Source organism: Hylobates moloch, unplaced genomic scaffold (assembly GCF_009828535.3).
Source record: "Hylobates moloch isolate HMO894 unplaced genomic scaffold, HMol_V3 SCAFFOLD_1, whole genome shotgun sequence".
In the NCBI taxonomy this organism is placed as follows: domain Eukaryota; kingdom Metazoa; phylum Chordata; class Mammalia; order Primates; family Hylobatidae; genus Hylobates; species Hylobates moloch.
The window spans coordinates 23,504,777-23,522,456 of NW_026652276.1; the positions used below are offsets into that span (position 1 = coordinate 23,504,777).

General features: G+C 50.3%; 1 protein-coding gene, 1 long non-coding RNA gene and 1 pseudogene across 7 annotated transcripts in view; 1 reads left to right on the forward strand and 2 right to left on the reverse strand.

The window, feature by feature from the left end:
* Positions 1–943: 943 nt before the first annotated feature.
* On the reverse strand, positions 944–12,067 carry CATIP (ciliogenesis associated TTC17 interacting protein). 6 transcript variants are annotated; one of them, XM_058438293.1, is made up of 10 exons: positions 12,011–12,063; positions 11,734–11,859; positions 11,189–11,389; positions 10,807–10,862; positions 8,449–8,535; positions 6,171–6,338; positions 4,325–4,449; positions 1,976–2,052; positions 1,556–1,644; positions 969–1,350 (listed from the first exon to the last, which is right to left on the reverse strand). In XM_058438293.1, exons 1-10 carry the CDS (start codon positions 12,033–12,035, stop codon positions 1,108–1,110), a joined length of 1,197 nt encoding a protein of 398 aa, XP_058294276.1. In that variant the 5' UTR covers positions 12,036–12,063; the 3' UTR covers positions 969–1,107. The 6 variants fall into 6 exon arrangements, with proteins under 6 accessions (XP_058294289.1, XP_058294286.1, XP_032610413.1 ...); XM_032754520.2 differs by having other exon boundaries at positions 970–1,350; positions 11,734–11,826; XM_058438301.1 differs by lacking the exon at positions 12,011–12,063 and adding an exon at positions 11,901–11,923 and having other exon boundaries at positions 971–1,350; positions 11,734–11,826.
* The window catches only part of LOC131383438 (uncharacterized), a 29,668-nt gene continuing 22,920 nt past the window's right edge, over positions 10,933–17,680 (forward strand). Inside the window, exons 1-2 of the long non-coding RNA XR_009213454.1 lie at positions 10,933–10,986; positions 15,889–15,957. This is a non-coding gene — a long non-coding RNA (uncharacterized LOC131383438). The remainder of the gene's footprint in view (positions 10,987–15,888; positions 15,958–17,680) is intronic.
* LOC116810590 (large ribosomal subunit protein eL19-like) lies at positions 14,220–14,834 on the reverse strand (annotated as a pseudogene).

Below are 17,680 nucleotides of genomic sequence, written 5' to 3' on the forward strand. Positions count from 1 at the left end.
CTGGAGTCTGCAGTAGCAAGTCTGATGAAGGAACAAAGGAAGGAGGGAGCCTGCACCCCCACCACTCCCTCAGGGGAGCTTGCCTAAAGTTTGCTACTGAGCATCCGGACAGAAGCCACTGGCCAGCACTGACGTTCCACGAGGAGCCCAGAGGATGTGACGATCATATGCCCATTATTTTTACTCTCGGACCCCCTACCTCCGGAGTCTGGGGGTCCCTCTGTGTCAGTGGGAACCGGGAGGAGCTCCAGCGTGAGTGCTAGCTGCGTTTGCGAGATTTCAGGGGTTTTGAGCTAAGCCAGCTGTGGTCCGCGTCCGCCCTCCTCCCTCCCCAACCCCCCGCCGCGTGTTATTTTTCTTTGGGCGGTGGGTTGGGCAATTATGCTCTGCGGCGACCGACAGTAAGATCTGAGTGCCAAGGCGCCCCGCCCCTCCGTGCTAACCTAGTAAGAGTGTGGGCTTTTTCTTTTTTTTGAGACGGAGTCTCGCTCTGTCGCCCAGGCTGGAGTGCACTGGCGCGATCTCGGCTCACTGCAACCTCCGCCTCCGGGGTTCAAGCGATCCTCCTGCCTCAGCCTCCTAACTGGGATTACAGGCGCGCGCCACCATGCCCGGCTATTTTTTGTATTTTTAGTGAAGATGGGGTTTCACCGTGTTGGCCAGGCTGGTCTCGATCTCCTGACCTGGTGATCCGCCCGCCCCGGCCTCCCAAAGTGCTGGCAATACGGGTTTAAGCCACCGCGCCCGGCCGAGTGTGGGCTTTCAAGTCCAACGTTCAGGTTCAAATTCTGCCTCCCCACCTGCCAACTCCAAAAGTTAAACTTTCTGTGCCTCTGTGTTCTTCTCTGTGGAATGCGGATAATCATGAAAACAGAATCTAGGAGGAAAGGCTGAAATCTACTCGAGGTACGACAGTAACGGTTCCTATTTCTAGCACGAGACACTAGACGCTAGCCAGGGAAGCTGTCGGCGGGCGCTGCAGAGCCGCGGGAGGGCCCCGTTTATTTCCCCAAAACCGCAGCCCGGAAAGCGCACCCGCCCCGGCGCGTCCCGCCCGCTTCCCAGCCCGACCCCTGGTTTCCTGCCCTGTTCCGGCCTGGGCCCCGCTTAGGCCGCCCCCAAGCGGGCGTCTCCCTCCGGCTCCAGGGAGCGGAAAGGGTTGGGCCGGTGGGAGGAGCCCAAGGACGGTGACGACGGACGCCATGGGTCGAAGGGGCCGAAGAACTCGGCGGCGAAAGTGACCACGTCCTCCGGCTGGCGCAGCAGCAGGAAAAGCAGGAAGTCGGAGATGAGCGCGTGGGCTTCGGGGTGCTGCCGCAGATAGCTGGCGTGGCCGAGCCGGAGCTCCTCCTGGCGGGGGACAGAGCCCGAGCCTCAGCCGGACGGGACCCCAGCGCCCCAGGAGACCCCACCCACTCTCTCCAAGGAGAGCTAAGGGGCGCTGGAGCCTTCCAGCCCCTACGGGTGTGCATTTCAATCAGGTGCAGAGAGATCAGTAATGAATTTAAGGCCCATGGAGGAATGGGAACCCCAGGCTGGTGGAGCCTCCCCTCACCTTCCGGTCCAGGAACTTCGAATAGAGCTCCATATCCTCCTCCCATACCAGGGGCTTCTTCTCAAACACTGGGCGTGGCTCAGTCTCATCTGGGTGGGGAACAAGGAAGGCTGGGCGTCCCCACCCTAGAACTTTCCTTGGATACACAGCGGGATCCCGAGAACACCCAAACAGAAGGCTCAGGTGAAACCCCAGGATTCTGCCCACATGGGCAGAGTTGCAGGAAGGGGCTCCCAGTAAGAAAGATCCTCCTCTTTAACTGCTTGGGGTCAGGGGCTGAAGGGCAGATGTTCTCCAGCTGATTCCAGGCTCCTGTCCCTTTTACAGCACACTCGGTCCAGCCCCCGGCATCCTGGAAGGCCCAGGTTTCCCCACTCCCCTTCACTCCCTCTGGCTGCCCAAGGCCTGGGCTTCACTCACCCTCTTCCCTCAAGATAGGCATCTTGGTGATGATGCAGCACCCTGGGGAGCCCACCTGTATTCTCTTGGCCAGGTGCCTGGAGTGCAACACAACATGTGAGAGTGAGAATCTTCCCAGACCGACTGCCATGGACTGAATTGTCTGTCTAACCCCCAGTGTGGTGGTATTTAGGGGCTTTGGGGAGGTCATTACGTTTACATGCAGTCATAAGGGTGGGGCCCTAATCAGATAGGATTAGTGCCCTTTAAGAAAAGGGAGATGCCAGAGAGCTTTCTCTTCACTCATGCACGAAAGAAAGGCCATGTGAGGACACATTGAGAAGGCAGTTGTCTGCGGGCTAGGAAGAGAGCCCTCACCAGAAACCAACCCTGATGGTACCATGATCTTGGACTTCCAGCCTTCCAGCAAATATATTTCTCTTGAAGCCGCCCAGTTTGTGGTATTTTGTTATGGCAGCTTAAGCAGACTCATACATGACAGTGCCCCTTGAGAGACCTCTCCTGGGCCTCTTTACTTCTGCCTCCGTCTCTTGTTTATTAAGTTCCTGGGTGGTGTTCATTTCTGGATCTCCAAATAACACACAGGGCTTGGCAAGTATTAGGCCCGCCGTTTAAAAAAAAAAACAAAAAGGATCTTTAGAGGTACAGCACTGGAAAATCATGGAGCCTCTTGGCCAGGCATGGTGGCTCACGCCTGTAATCCTAGCACTTTGGGAGGCTGAGATGGGTGGATCACTTGAGGTCAGGAGTTTGAGACCAGCCTGGCCAACATAGTGAAACGCCATCTCTACTAAAAATACAAAAAACTAGCCAGATGTGGTGGCGGGCGCCTGTAATCCCAGCTATTTTGGTGGCTGTGGCATGAGAATCACTTGAACCTGGGAGGTGGAGGTTGTAGTGAGCCAAGATTGCATCACTATACTCCAGTCTGGGTAACAGCAAGACTGTCTCAGAAAGAGGCCTGTCGCAGTGGCTCACACTTGTTGCAGTGGCTCATGCCTGTAATCCCAGCACTTTAGGAGGCCAAGATGGGCAGATCACTTCAGGTCAGGTGTTTGAGACCAGCCTGGCCAACGTGGTGAAAGCCCGTTTCTACTAAAAATGCAAAAATTAGCCAGGTGTGGTGGCAGGCACCTGTAGTCCCAGCTACTTGGGAGGCTGAAGCAAGGGAATCACTTGAACTCCGGAGGCGGAGGTGGCAGTTAGCCAAGATCATGCCACGCATTCCAGTCTAGGTGACAGAGCGAGACTGTCAAGAAAGAGACAGAGAGACAGAAAGAGAGAAAGAGGAAGGAAGGAAGGAGAAAGGAGAAAGAAAGAAAAGAAAAATTATGGAATCTCCTGCTTTGCGGCATTCAAAATAAAAAGGTTGGCCTGGAGCTGTGGTGCATACCTGTAGTCCCAGCTACTAGGAAGGCTGAAGCAGGCGGATGGCTTGAGCCCAGGAGTTGGAGGCTGCAGTGGGCTGTGATCGCACCAAACCCGAAAACATACTAAGTTATGAGATAAAGCCAACAACGTTTTGATTACCTTTTCCCCAGTGTAGTGATTATGTCAGTACCTATTCTGAAATTTTAAGAAATAAACTCGGCTGGACTCTGTCTCAAAAAAACAAAACAAAACAAAAAAACAGAAAGGAACTCTTTCTTCCACCTGAATTTTTTTTCTTTTTTCTTTTTTTTTTTTTTTTGAGACGGAGTCTCGCTGTCTCCCAGGCTGGAGTACAGTGGTGCAATCTTGGCTCGCTGCAAGCTCCGCCTCCCGGGTTCACGCCATTCTCCTGCCTCAGCCTCCCGAGTAGCTGGGACTACAGGCACCTGCCACCACGCCCGGCTAATTTTTTGTATTTTTAGTAGAGTCTGGGTTTCACCGTGTTAGCCAGGATGGTCTCAATTTCCTGACCTCGTGATCTGCCTGCCTCGGCCTCCCAAAGTGCTGGGATTATAGGCGTGAGCCACCATGCCTAGCCCTGAATTTTCTTATGATTTGGAGCCAGTGCTTTGCTGGAGACTGCACGGCAGCCTGCCACAGGCAATTCGTCCAGCACAGTGATTTCATCAAGTGTGCAGTCATTCAAACCTTGGTGTTTTTCAGTATTATCCCTTACACAGTGGTGGCTGCACTAGCTACACCTCAGGCCTGTGGTGTGCAGTGAGAAGGTTTGGGAGGCACTGTGAGGGTTAAGAGGACGAGCAAATAAATGAAGAAAGAGTGAATGATACGGATAAAGCAGAGGGACACTCCTATCTCAATGCCAGCTCTTCCTAGTGCTATCCCCAGAAGCAGCCGGTCTCCTTGAGCACCTACAAGCTCAGCACCACCCCTCTGGGCCCACCATCAGCAGCTCACCCATCGGAGAGCAGGTAGTACTGGCAGGACATGGGGATGCCCTCCTCCGAGTGGACAGTCTGCTCCACGATGAAGACTTCAGCTTGCTGATGGTCTACTTGGATAGTCTGGAAGCCCAGGTCTTGCTGGCAACAGCCAAAATTGGGGGGTGGGAGGTAAGGTGGATGCCCGCCAAGGGCTCCCCATCATCTTACCTTAGCCTTTTCTCCATCTCATAACAACCTCAAGACATTTGAGACTGCATCTCCAAACCTCCAAGCTGAGTTGGCGACCCCTCATAGGGAGCTAGCTCCAGGTTTCCCCTGCCCTGACCCCTCCCATGTCATCTCGCTGGCCAAGTGCTTCTAGTTGGCAAATTCTGTTACAGGGATGAGAAGTGGTATGGGGAGGGGTGTGGGAGCGGAGAGGGAGGATGAGCTACTAGGGCCAGTGGGTGGAGGTAAAATGAGGCTCAGAGGTGTGAGACCAGACAGATTTGTGGCCACCTCAGACCTGTGCTGTTGCTGGCAGGCTGTCCCTGTTGTGATTAAAACTTAAACCCCTGTTATAGCTGCAGCTATGCAGAAAAAAGTGCTAATGTTAAACACATGTTTCAAAGAACACGGAGGGGAATAGATTGTGTTTGTTCATGTCAAATGCATTGCTGCTTGGTGTGTTTTGATAGACAAGCCTGGAATGTAATTTACAAAGATGGTCAAAGAAACACAAATCAGCCCCCAAAGTGTCTCACTGGAAATTGTGTGTTCAGTGGCATGGCTTTAAAATCACCTATTGCAGGAAGTCCTAGGCATGCTGATTATGAAATTTTAGTTAAAAACAAAAAACAAAAACGGAACACCCTTTGGGGTTAAGAAATAATAAAGGAATACTTCAGTAAAGTTGGACATGTTACACTTCCTAAAGTTAAAAAATGATTTATTTTTATTTATTTACTTTTTTGAGACAGAGTTTCCCTCTGTTGCCCAAGCTGGAGTGCAGTTGCTCGATCTCAGCTCACTGCAACCTCCGCCTCCTGGGTTCAAGTGATGATTCTTCTGCCTCAGCCTCCCGAGTAGCTGGGATTACAGGCGTTTGCCACCACACCCAGCTAATAATTTTTGTATTTGTAGTAGAGACAGGGTTTCACCATGTTGGCCAGGCTGATCTTGACCTCCTAACTTCAAGTGATCTGCCCACCTTGGCCTCCCAAAGTGCTAGGATTACAGGCATGAATCACTGTGCCCGGCCAAAATGACGTATTTTTTTTTTTTTTTTTTTAGATGGAGTCTCGCTCTGTCACCCAGGGTGGAGTGCAGTGGCGCGATCTCGGCTCACTGCAAGCTCCGCCTCCCGGGTTCGCACCATTCTCCTGCCTCAACCTCCCAAGTAGCTGAGACTACAGGCGCCTGCCACCACGCCCCGCTAATTTTTTTTTTTTTTTTTTTGTATTTTTAGTAGAGACGGGGTTTCACCATGTTAGCCAGGATGGTCTAGATCTCCTGACCTTGTGATCTGCCCTCCTTGGCCTCCCAAAGTGCTGGGATTACAGGCGTGAAACACCGCGCCCGGCCCAAAATGATGTATTTTTTAAATCAGCCCTGCACTATATTTATTTTTCCTGGACTGACTTCTGTGCGGAAGGGTTGCTTCTCTGAACTGTTCCCACCTCTCAGTCGTTCTCAATTCATCTGCCCCACACTCCCAGACAAACATGCTTTCCTGCCCTTGAAAGCCCCATTCCCACCTGTGCTGTTTTCTCCCCACCTGCCTCCGTTTTCTACTCCACAGCTGTTCCCCATCTCAGTGCTTTTCATGCCCTTTCTAGTTTGCTCCCAAGCCAAGTCCCCTGCCCAGGGAGACCCCTCACATAGGTCAAATAGCAGAGTTTGCCCTCGGTGTCCAAGGTCAGGAAGCGGGCATTGCTGGGCACCATCCGCCGCCAGGCCATCACCCTGAGCAGCACCAGGTTGGCAGCCTCTGAGATGAAGCCCTTGATTGAGCTCCAGGGGAAAGAAGTCACTCCAGTCTTCACTTCCTGTTCAGAACAGATCTGGGTCAGGGTCCTGGAACCAGGAAGGGGCAGGGGACAGGGGGATGGGCAAGCCAGGTGTTGGGCATACGGCTTTTTTTTTTTTGAGACGGAGTTTCGCTTTTTGTCACCCAGGCTGGAGTGCAATGGCGCGGTCTCAGCTCACTGCAACCTCCGCCTCCTGGGTTCAAGCGATCTCCTGCCTCAGCCTTTCAAGTAGCAGGGATTACAGGCCACCATGCCTGGCTAAATTTTGTAATTTTAGTAAAGACCGGGTTTCACCATGTTGGCCAGGCTGGTCTTGAACTCCTGACCTGAGGTGATAGGCCCACCTCGGCCTCCCAAAGTGCTGGGATTACAGGCGTGAGCTTTTTTTTTTTTTTTTTTTTTTTTTTTTGAGACAGAGTCTTGCTCTGTTGCCCAGACTGGAGTGCAGTGGTGCAATCTCGGCTCACTGCAACCTCCAGCTCCCGGGTTCAAGCGACTCTCCTGCCTCAGCCTCCTGAGTAGCTGGGATTACAGGCTCACGACACTACGCCCGGCTAATTTTTGTATTTTTATTAGAGACAGGATTTCACCATATTGGCCAGGCTGGTCTCCACTCCTGACTTCAAGTGATCCGCCCGCCTCGGCCTCCCAAAGTGCTGAAATTACAGGCTTGAGTCACCACGCACCTGGCCTTCAGCCGGGCATATGGTTTTAAATGAATGAATCCTTGTCTTTTTTTTTTTTTTTTTTTTTCCTTTTTCTGGAGAACGGGGTCTCGCTATATTGCCCAGGCAGGTCTCGAACTCCTGGGCTCAAGCTATCCTCCCACCTCTTGCCTCCCTGAGAGCTGGAATTACAGGCGTGAGCCACCGCGCCCGTCCTAATGAATGAATCCTTAGTCCGGACTCCCGGCTTCATCTAATCTGGTGCCCGCTCAGGGTTCTGAAGAGGACATTGTGAAAGAAAAATAAATCTTGGGACCCCAAATCACTGAGCCAAAGGGAAGTCAAGCTGGGAACTGCTTCAGGCAAAGCTGCCTCCCATTTTATTCCTAAACAAGGTAGCTACTAAGAGAAAAAAAAAGCTATATACCTCCCTCACTATTTGCCCACAAGGAAATTCCTTGTGGACAAAGGACGGACAGAACTCAAAGTCATCCCTATGCTCACATGAGATAAATGCGTATCTGATGGCTTTCTCTGCTCTATTGTTTCACTAAGCCAGACTAAGGCATACGTGACTACTTTTCTACCCCCCATTGCATGTAAATTGTGTATTCAGTGAAAGGCTAATCAGAAACTTAAAAGCATGTCTTCTATCTACCTATGACTTGGAAGACCCCTCCCTGCCTCGAGTTGTCCTGCCTTTTCCAAGGAACCAATGTACACCTATTTTTTTTTTTTTTGAGATGGAGTCTTGCTCTGTCGCCCAGGCTGGAGTGCAGTGGTGTGATCTCGGCTTAGTGCAAGCTCCGCCTCCCGGGTTCACGCCGTTCTCCTGCCTCAGCCTCCCGAGTAGCTGGGACTACAGGCACCTGCCACCACGCCCGGCTAATTTTTTATATTTTTACGTCTGGTGAACCAATGTACATCTTACACGTGTTGATTGATGTTTCATGTGTCCTTAAAATGTATAAAACCAAGCTGTGGGCCAGGCGTGGTGGTTCACGCCTGTAATCCCAGCACTTTGGGAGGCCGAGGCAGGCGGGTCACCTGAGGTCGGGAGTTTGAGACCACCCTGGCCAACATGGAGGAACTCCCTCTTAATAAAAATACAGAATTAGCTGGGCGTGGTGGCGCATGCCTGTAATCCCAGCTACTTGGGAGGCTGAGGCAGGAGAATCACTTGAATCCGGGAGGTGGAGGTTGCAGTGAGCCGAGATCACGCCGTTGCACTCCAGCCTCGGCAACAAGAGTGAAACTCCGTCTCAAAAAAAAAGAAAAAAAAAACAAGCTGTGCCCCAACCACTTTGGGCCCATTTCCTCCATTTCCTCAGGACCTCCTGAGGCTGTGTCATGTGTGCTTTCTTTACCTTGGCAAAATAAACTCTCTAAATTGATCGGGACCTGTCTCAGATATTCTGGGTTCACAGTGTGAAGTGCAACTCCCATCTGGCTCTCATCCTTACCTCACCCTCCTTGATACTTCTGGTCACAGCCAGCTGATCATCCTGCTTCAGCAAATTTGTCTTCCGTTCCATGGGGAGGATGAGGAACTGAGGGCCAGAGCATGCGGGGGAGGATCAGGGACTCCCTGGGTCCCCCAGAGGTCACCTGACCCTTCTCCATTAATGAGAAAACTGAGGTTTAAAGATTGTGACTTAAAAAAAAAGCAGCCGAGCCAGGCGCGGTGGCTCACGCCTCTAATCCCAGCATTGTGGGAGGCCAAGGCGGGCGGATCACAAGGTCAGGAGATTGAGACCACCCTGGCTAACACGGTGAAACCCTGTCTCTACTAAAAATACAAAAATTAGCTGGGTGTGGTGGCACATGCCTGTAGTCTCAGCTACTTGGGAGGCTGAGGCAGGAGAATCGCTTGAACCCGGGATGCGAAGGTTGCAATGAGCCAAGATCACGCCACTACACTCCAGCCTGGGCAACAGAGGGAGACTCCATCTCAAAACCAAACAAACCAAAAAAAAAAACCAAGCAGCAAGGCTGGGTGTTGTGGCTCATGCCTGTAATCCCAGCACTTTGGGAGGCCCAGGCGGACAGATCACTTGAGGTCAGGAGTTCAAGACCAGCCTGGCCAACATGGCAAAACCCCATCTCTATTAAAGATACAAAAATTAACCAGGTGTGGTGGTGCATGTCTGTAATTCCCAGCTACTGGGGAGGCTGAGGCAGGAGAATTGCTTGAACCCGGAAGGTGAAGGTTGCAGTGAGCTGGGATTGCACCACTGCACTCCAGCCTGGGTGATAAGAGCAAGACTCTGTCTCAATAATAATAATAAAATATAAAAAAATAAAAAACAGCAGCAACAAAAACCAAAAAACACCTTTCATATGCAGTGAAGCTGAAGAATAGCAGTCATGTTATGATGCAATATAAAGTTCAAAAACAATGCACTTCAGAACACTGGTTTTAAAAGATGGGTGGGCTAGGCGCAGGGACAGCAGGTTGCCACTGATAAGTTCTCCTGATACCCAAACTCTGAACCCAGCCCACACCAGCCCTCCTCCAGCCTGAGAGCCCAGTGCCTCCCTGGAGTCCTGGTGGGCTGGCCTTTCCCAGAGCTTAGCCTTCCCTGGGGGCCTGTTTCACCTGGCCTCCAAGTCTCCCAGCTCTGTGCCCCTCACACCCAGCCCCAGCCACTTAATTAACTTATGGAATGTGAACATGACCTGTTTACACACTGGAAACCACTCAAGTCTAAAAACCTTCCCACAGAAACCAGAAACCATCCCCAACCTTTTTTTCTTTTTCTTTTTTTTTTTGAGATGGAGTCTCGCTCTGTCGCCCAGGCTGGAGTGCAGTGGTGCGATCCTGGCTTACTGCGACCTTCACCTCCCGGGTTCAAGCAATTCTCCTGTCTCAGCCTCCGGAGTAGCTGGGATTACAGGTGCCCACCACCACGCCCAGATAATTTTCTTTTTGTATTTTTAGTAGAGGTGGGGTTTCACCATCTTGGCCAGGCTGATCTTGAACTCCTGACCTTGTGATCCACCTGCCTCGGCCTCCCAAAGTGTTGGGATTACAGGTGTGAGCCACTGCACCCGGCTAATTTTGTGTTTTTAGTAGAGACAGGGTTTCTCCATGTTGGTCAGGCTGGTCTTGAACTCCCGACCTCAGGTGATCTGCCTGCCTCGGCCTCCCTAAGTGCTGGGATTACAGGCGTGAGCCACCATGCCCAACCTCCATCTTTTTTTTTTTTTTTTTGAGACAGGGTCTCATTCTGTCGCCCAGGCTAGAGTACAGCGGCACACACACTGCTCACTGCAGCCTCGACCTCCTGGGCTCCACTGAACCTTCCACCTCAGCCTCCCAAGTAGCTGGGACTACAGGCACACATCACCACACCTAGCTACTTTTTGTATGTTTTGTACAAAAATTATAAACATTTTTGGTGGGTTTTGCCATGTTGCCCGGGCTCAAACTCCTGGGCTCAAGGGATTCTCTCACTTTGGCCTCCCGAGTAGCTGGGACTACAGGCGTGCGCCACCACGCCTGGCTAATTTTTGTAGAGATGGGGTTTCGCTACGTTGGCCAGGCTGGTCTCGAACTCCTGACCTCCGGATGATCTGCCCACCTCTGCCTCCCAAAGTGCTGGGATTATAGGCGTGAGCCACTGTGCCCAGCCCACTCCCGTGTTTTAAAATCAGTGTTCTGAAGTGCGTTGCTTTTGAGCTTTATATTGCTTCATAACACGACCGCTATTCTTCAGCTTCACCGTGTATGAAATAGGTTTTTTGTTGCTGCTGTTTTTTAAGTCAAAATCTGTCTTCTCTCCCCTGGATTGGGTCAAGGATGGGGCCCTGGGAAGTACCTTGATGAAGTCTTGGCTGTGCTGTTCCACGAGCTCCAGCTTCTCTGAGAGATAGCCTGGGGTGCAGGGACACAAGCATTGATGTCACAGGAGATGTGTGTCAGAGGCTGAAGGAAGGGAAGGTGGTGGCGCAGGCTGGAGGACTAGGTGTAATACAGTCCCAGAAAAACTACAGGATGGGTAAGAGATGCCCTCATCCCGAGTCCATGAGGAACTCGCTGGTCCCTCCCCCACCCTGTGCCTTGTCCTGGTCCAAGGCAAAGCCAAGGGCTTGGTCCTGAAGAAGGATTCCAGGAATGGTGGAGGGGAGGGGTGGGGGGTAGGGGGAGGGGAGGGGTGGAGGAAGGGGAGGGTGATGGGCAGCAGGCAGCAGGAACGCTACCCAGGAGGGAATTTCCGCAGAGCATTTTGTCCAAGAAGCCTCGGCTAAAGGCATGCACGAAGAGGCAGTATGTCAGCACGCCGAGTTTTTCCTGGTATTTCCCTCTCTGCACCTCAATGGTCAGTTCTCCCTGAGGCTCCCCAGTGTCTGAGACCATGGCCAGCGTCTCAGAGAAGAACAGCATCTGTAGCTCCTCCTCGTCTGGGGTGAGGGGCCCATGGGAACAGATAAAGCCCCTGCTCCTGGGCCCCAATCCAATCCTCTGACCCCATGACCACCAGTGTCCCCACAGTCCCCACCTGCCTCCTCATCCCACAGCCTTCCTCACTGGCACGGTCAGGTGAAGACTCCTGCCCCATGTCCCCATGTCCCCGGGGGGCCTTCCCTTGAAGAATGTCAACAAACAGGCCTCAGGCCTTTTCTGAGTCCCAGAAGAATCAAGGGAGAGAGAGAGAGAGAGAGAAACAGACTGGACCTTTTTTCTTCCCTCCTCTCCAGACTTGCACCCCTCCCGCACCCCCAACCCCGACACAGTCTGAGCTCACGGAGGGAGCTGAGGAAGTTGATGGCTTCAGCATTGGCCTCTGGGAGTGGCAGACACTCCACACCCGAGGGCTGGTGGTCCTTGGCTCTGGAGCCTACAGAGGGATGAGAGGCTAAGATGGCAGACCCTGGGGAGAAGGGCAGGGGTCAGGGAGGCAAGGCGGGGTACCTCAGTCGTGGCCCCAGCACCCAAGAACAGAATCCTCTAAGACTACCCCGAGGGTGGATTGGGAGAAAGAAGAGGATCCCCGCCTCCAGCCCCAGCAGTCCTCTTCCCACCTGTGGAGTAAACTTTGGAGGACATGCTGTGGGGCTGCCTCTACCCTGTCTGTGTCCAGCTGTCTCCATGGCAACCAGAGCTGGCCAGTGTCTCTTAAAGGGCCATCAACCCACTTTACTACACCCAGACCTTGGAAGGAACTGACATTGCAGGTTTGGGGCTCAGCACAAGCTTGAGGTGTTGTCCAGCAGAGGGAGCATTTGATATTCCTTTTTTTTAAGACGCAGTCTCGCTCTGTCACCCAGGCTGGAGTGCAGTGGCTCAATCTCAGCTCACTGCAACCTCTGCCTCCCGGGTTCAAGTGATTCTCCTGCCTCAGCCTCTCAAGTAGCTGGGACTATAGGCGCGCACCACCGCGCCCAGCTAATTTTTGTATTTTTAGTAGAAATGGGGTTTCACCATATTGGCCAGGCTGGTCTTGAATTCCTGAGCTCGTGATCCGCCTGCCTCAGCCTCCCAGAGTGCTGGGATTACAGGTGTGAGCCACCACGCCCGGCCCACATTTGATATTCTTAAGAGGCAGAGTGAAGAAATGGATCATTAGAATCACCTCAGAAGAGGCCAGGCGCGGTGGCTCACGCCTGTAATCCCAGCACTTTGGGAGTCCCAGGCGGGATCACTTGAGGCCAGGAGTTTGAGATCCAGCCTGGCCAACATGGTGAAACCCATCTCTACTAAAAATACAAAAATTACCAGGGAGTGGTGGCACATGTCTGTAAGCTATCTCAAAAAAAAAAAAAATGACCTTAGAAGATATGACCCAAAGTCAGACACAGCCTCAAATGCACACAATCCAATTAGCTGCTATGTTAATATCTCTGCAAGTTATAGTTCTAATACATGTAACAATAATGATAACAACAATGACAACATACCAAACTCTTTCACTGGACTTACTCCTGGTAAGGCGCCTTTTTTTTTTTTTACAGAGTCTCACTCTGTCACCAGTCTGGAGTGCAGTGGCGCCATCTTGGCTCACTGCAACCTCTGCCTCCTGGGTTCAAGTGAATCTCCTACCTCAGCCTCCCGAGTAGCTGGAACTACAAGAGCATGCCACCAAGCCCAGCTAATTTTTGTATTTTTATTTTTATTATTTATTTATTTGTTTGTTTTTATTTTAATTATTTTTGAGACAGAGTCTCACTCTGTCACCCAGGCTAGAATGCAGTGGCATGATCTCAGCTGCAACCTCCTCCTGCCAGGTTCAAGTGATTCTCTTGCCTCAGTCTCCCAGGTAGCTGGGACTACAGGCACCTGCCACCACACCTGGCTAATTTTTGTATTTTTAGTAGAGACGGGGTTTCACCATGTTGGCCAGGCTGGTCTTGAACTCCTGACCTCAAGTGATCCACCTGTAGGGTCCAGCCCTACGGGGCTTAGCGGGTGTTCTCCCCGAGTGCGGAGACGAGAGATTGTAATAAATAAAGACACAAGACAAAGAGATAAAGAGAAAACAGCTGGGCCCAGGGGACCACTACCATCAAGACATGGAGACTGGTAGTGGCCCAGAACAGCTGGGCGCACTGATATTTATTGCACACAAGACAAGGGGCCAGGGTAAGGAGGGCGAGTCTTCTAAGTGATTGACAAGGTGAAGCAAGTCACATGATCACAGGACAGGGGGCCCTTCCCTCTTAGGTAGCCGAAGCAGAGAGAGAGAAGGCAGCATACATCAGTGTTTTCTTCTATGCACTTATAAGAAAGATCAAAGACTTTAAGACTTTCACTATTTCTTCTACTGCTATCTACTACGAACTTCAAAGAGGAACCAGGAGTACGGGAGGAACATGAAAGTGGACAAGGAGCGTGACCTTTGGAGCACAGCACCACAGCGAGGGGTTTAGGCCTCCGGATGACTGCGGGCAGGCCTGGATAATATCCAACCTTCCACAAGAAGCTGGTGGAGCAGAGTGTTCCCTGACTCCTCCAAGGAAAGGAGACTCCCTTTCGCGGTCTGCTAAGTAATGGGTGTCTTCCCAGACACTGGCATTACCGCTTAACCAAGGAGCCCTCAAGCGGCCCTTATGGAGGCGTGACAGAGGGCTCACCTCTTGCCTTCTAGGTAACTTCTCACAATGTCCCTTCAGCACCTGACCCTATACCCGCCGGTTATTCCTAGGTTATATTAGTAATGCAACAAAGAGTAATATTAAAAGCTAATGATAAATAATGTTTATAATAATGATTGATAATTATCCATGATCATCTCTATATCTACTTTGTATTATGACTATTCTTATTCTAACTATTTTCTTTATTATACTGAAACAGTCTGTGCCTTCAGTCTCTTGCCTTGGCATCTGGGTAATCCTCCGCCCACACTTCCTTGGTCTTAGACCTGCAGGCCTCAGCCTGGTCAGCCAGGAGCTTCTTGTAGGCCTTGTCTGCTTTCAGCTTGTGGATGTGTTCCAGGATAATCCGCTTGTTTTTGAACACATTCCCCTTCACCTTCAGGTACTGGCTGTGATACATGTGGCGATCAATCTTCTTAGATTCATGGTATCTTCTGAGTAGCCAGCGCAGAATCCTCATTCTCCTTATCCACGTGACCTCTGGTATTCAGATGTTGGCTGTACCCTTCCACTTACCTATGCCCGTGTGCCTGCCCTTCTGGGAGGCCAAGGTGTTTTTCCGGCATGGAGCCTGGGAATGGACCATTACAGGCTTTCGGATGATCAGCCCATCTTTGATTAGCTTTAGGATCTGCTGATGGGAGCTGGCATTGGTGATTTCATTGATCTCATTGGGATCCAACCAGATGCCACAGCAGAGGACACTAGAAGCGAACCTCTTCTAAAGCCTGAGCATATTTATGGCTGCGGCTGCAGCAGCGAAAGGAAAGAATTCTGTTATTTCAGGTTCTTAAAATGTTTAAAATTGGTATATTAGAGTGCTTAAAAGATACGTCTGCAGATTCAAGTTTAAATTGGGTTATTGAATAATTGATTTAGAATTTTAAAGTTTCTTATTGAGATTGCAGGTAGAACCAGAACATTAAAAAATATAAAATTAAGATTTACTGTATTTATATGTTTACTTTTATTAGGTTGCAGTAAAAGTATTTGGAAGGCTGGTTTATCAATCAATCGCTTTAAAAAAGGTAATAAAATATATTGGATGAACAATTGCAGTATAAGCTGCCTAAAGCAGTTTTAATTTTGAAAAGAAGACCAACCAATTATTAATTAAAGCCCCCTTGGCTGGGTGCAGGGGCTTACACCTGTAATCCCAGCACTTTGGGAGGCCAAGGTGGGTGGATCATTTGAAGCCAGGAGTTGAAGACCAGCCTGGGCAACATAGTGAGACCCTGTTTCTAAAAAATGTTAACACTCACTAGATTTATGACGAGAATTATATGACTAGTAAGTTGAACTTAAAAGTTTTAAAAATACTTTGTTTGTTTGTTTGTTTGTTTGAGACGGTGTCTTGCTCTGTCACCCAGGCTGGAGTGCAGTGGCGCGACCTTGGCTCACTGCAAGCTCTGCCTCCCGGGTTCACGCCCTTCTCCTGCCTCAGCCTCCTGAGCAGCTGGGACTACAGGCGCTCGCCACCATGCCTGGCTAATTTTTTGTGTTTTTAGTAGAGACGGGGTTTCACCGTGTTAGCCAGGATGGCCTTGATCTCCTGACCTTGTGATCCGCCCACATCGGCCTCCCAAATTGCTGGGATTACAGGTGTGAGCCACCACGCCTGACCTTGAGTGCTATTTCTTTTGCAGCGCTGAAAATTTATTTCTAACAAGACTAAAGTTTATTCATAATTAGTGCTTACCAAAAATGAGGACTGAAGAGAAAAATTTTGATCCAAAGCTTATCATACGTTTGTGATTAAATCCTAGTTTCATTAATTGTTTTTAAACTTTTTGCTTACATTTTAGGCTAACCCTGCTTATTCCTGTGAATCAAGAGGTGATCTTCTGCAGCCTGGGAAAAAAAAAAAGGGATGGGTAAGGTAAAAAGGTGAATCAATATGCTAGTTCTGGGCAATTATCTTGCAAATTTTGCCAGGTAAAGAAAGCGAATAAGGTGCTCATAACCCGGAGGTTTCTTTGTTTGGGAAAATAAAACCAAGGAACTTCAGAGACCCTCAAAGGGGAATTCTATATCTTGGCAAGTAAAAAAAATTTTTTTGAGACAGAATTTCACTCTTGTTGCCCAGGCTGGAGTGCAATGGCACAATCTTGGCTCACTGCAACCTCCGCCTCCCAGGTTCAAGCAATTCTCCTGCCTCAGCCTTCTGAGTAGCTGGGATTACAGGCATGCGCCACCATGCCCCGCTAATTTTTTGTATTTTTTGTAGAGACGGAGTTTCTCCATGTTGGTCAGGCTGGTCTTGAACTCCCGACCTTAGGTGATCCGCCCACCTTGGCCTCCGAAAGTGCTGGGATTACAGGCGTGAGCCACCGCGCCCGGCCGGCAAGTAAAATTTTAGATGGAAATTATCTACCGCACCACACTTGTGGAAATTGCTGTCCTCACTCTACTATTTGCAATAGTATTATACACAGTAGCACCTTCTAACTACAATATTGGACAGCTTCCATTGCTGTCCTATTTTGCTTAATTATTATCCTTATAACCGGGATAATAGTTATTGACAAAAAGGAAGCATAAAAGTTTTACTATCACTAAGTCAGCTAGGACTTTTTAATTGGGTTTAGTGATGCACTTTTTTTTTGAGGGGGGGACGGAGTTTCGCTGTGTCGCCCAGGCTGGAGTGCAGTGGTGCAATCTCGGCTCACTGCAAGCTCCACCTTCCGGGTTCACGCCATTCTTCTGCCTCAGCCTCCCGAGTAGCTGGGACCACAGGTGCCCGCCAGCATGCCTGGCTAATTTTTTGTATTTGTTTAGTATAGACGGGGTTTCACTGTGTTATCCAGGATGGTCTTGATCTCCTGACCTCGTGATACGCCCGCCTCGGCCTCCCAAAATCCCGTGCTGGGATTACAGGCATGAGCCACCGCACCTGGCCCTAGTGATGCACTTTTAAATGAAACATGCTGCTTTTGGATTAACACCTAGTCAAGTAAAGGAAAATCTACAGGTACCCAAAGATAAAATCAAAATTATTAACAGGCTCAGGGAAAATGCCAGCTTCAGCCCTCAGTGGCTACAATCCCTCTTTAATAAATTACAGTCTTCTTTATGGAATTGGTTAATCCCTTTATTAAGCTCTCTCTTGCTTATATGTCTTGTATTGATATTTGGATGAAGTCTACTCGGTACTATAACTCAAATTGTTTCTTCTCGCCTAGAAGCAATCAAACCCCAAATGGTGCTGCAAACGGAACTACACATGGACACGCCATTCTTCCAAGAATCCCTAAATCAACCCCAGCAGGAGCCCTGGCTGCTGTTACCCATTCAACACCCCTTTTCAGTAGGAAATAGCCAGAAAGAGTCGTTGCCCAAAACCCCCTAACAGCAGTTAGCGTGATATCGCCGCAGGGAGGAATGTGGTAGGAATTATTAAGAATAAGAAATTGAGGCCAGGCACGGCGGCTCATGCCTGTAATCCCAGCACTTTGGGAGGCTGAGGTGGGTGGATCATGAGGTCAGGAGATCGAGACCATCCTGGCTAACACGGTGAAACCCCACCTCTACTAAAAATACAAAAAGTTAGCCGGGCGTGGTGGTGGGCGCTTGTAGTCCCAGCTACTCGGGAGCCTG

Bases quoted from the DNA above. Each gene is read 5' to 3' on its own strand.
- CATIP (XM_058438293.1), bottom strand. From the start codon at position 12,035: ATGTCCTCCAAAGTTTACTCCACAG. The intron at 8,536-10,806 runs GTACTTCCCAGG...TCTGGCCCTCAG, and splicing joins ACAGCCAAGACTTCATCAAG to TTCCTCATCCTCCCCATGGA. The intron at 4,450-6,170 runs GTGAGGGGTCTC...GGCTGTTGCCAG, and splicing joins AACTCTGCTATTTGACCTAT to CAAGACCTGGGCTTCCAGAC.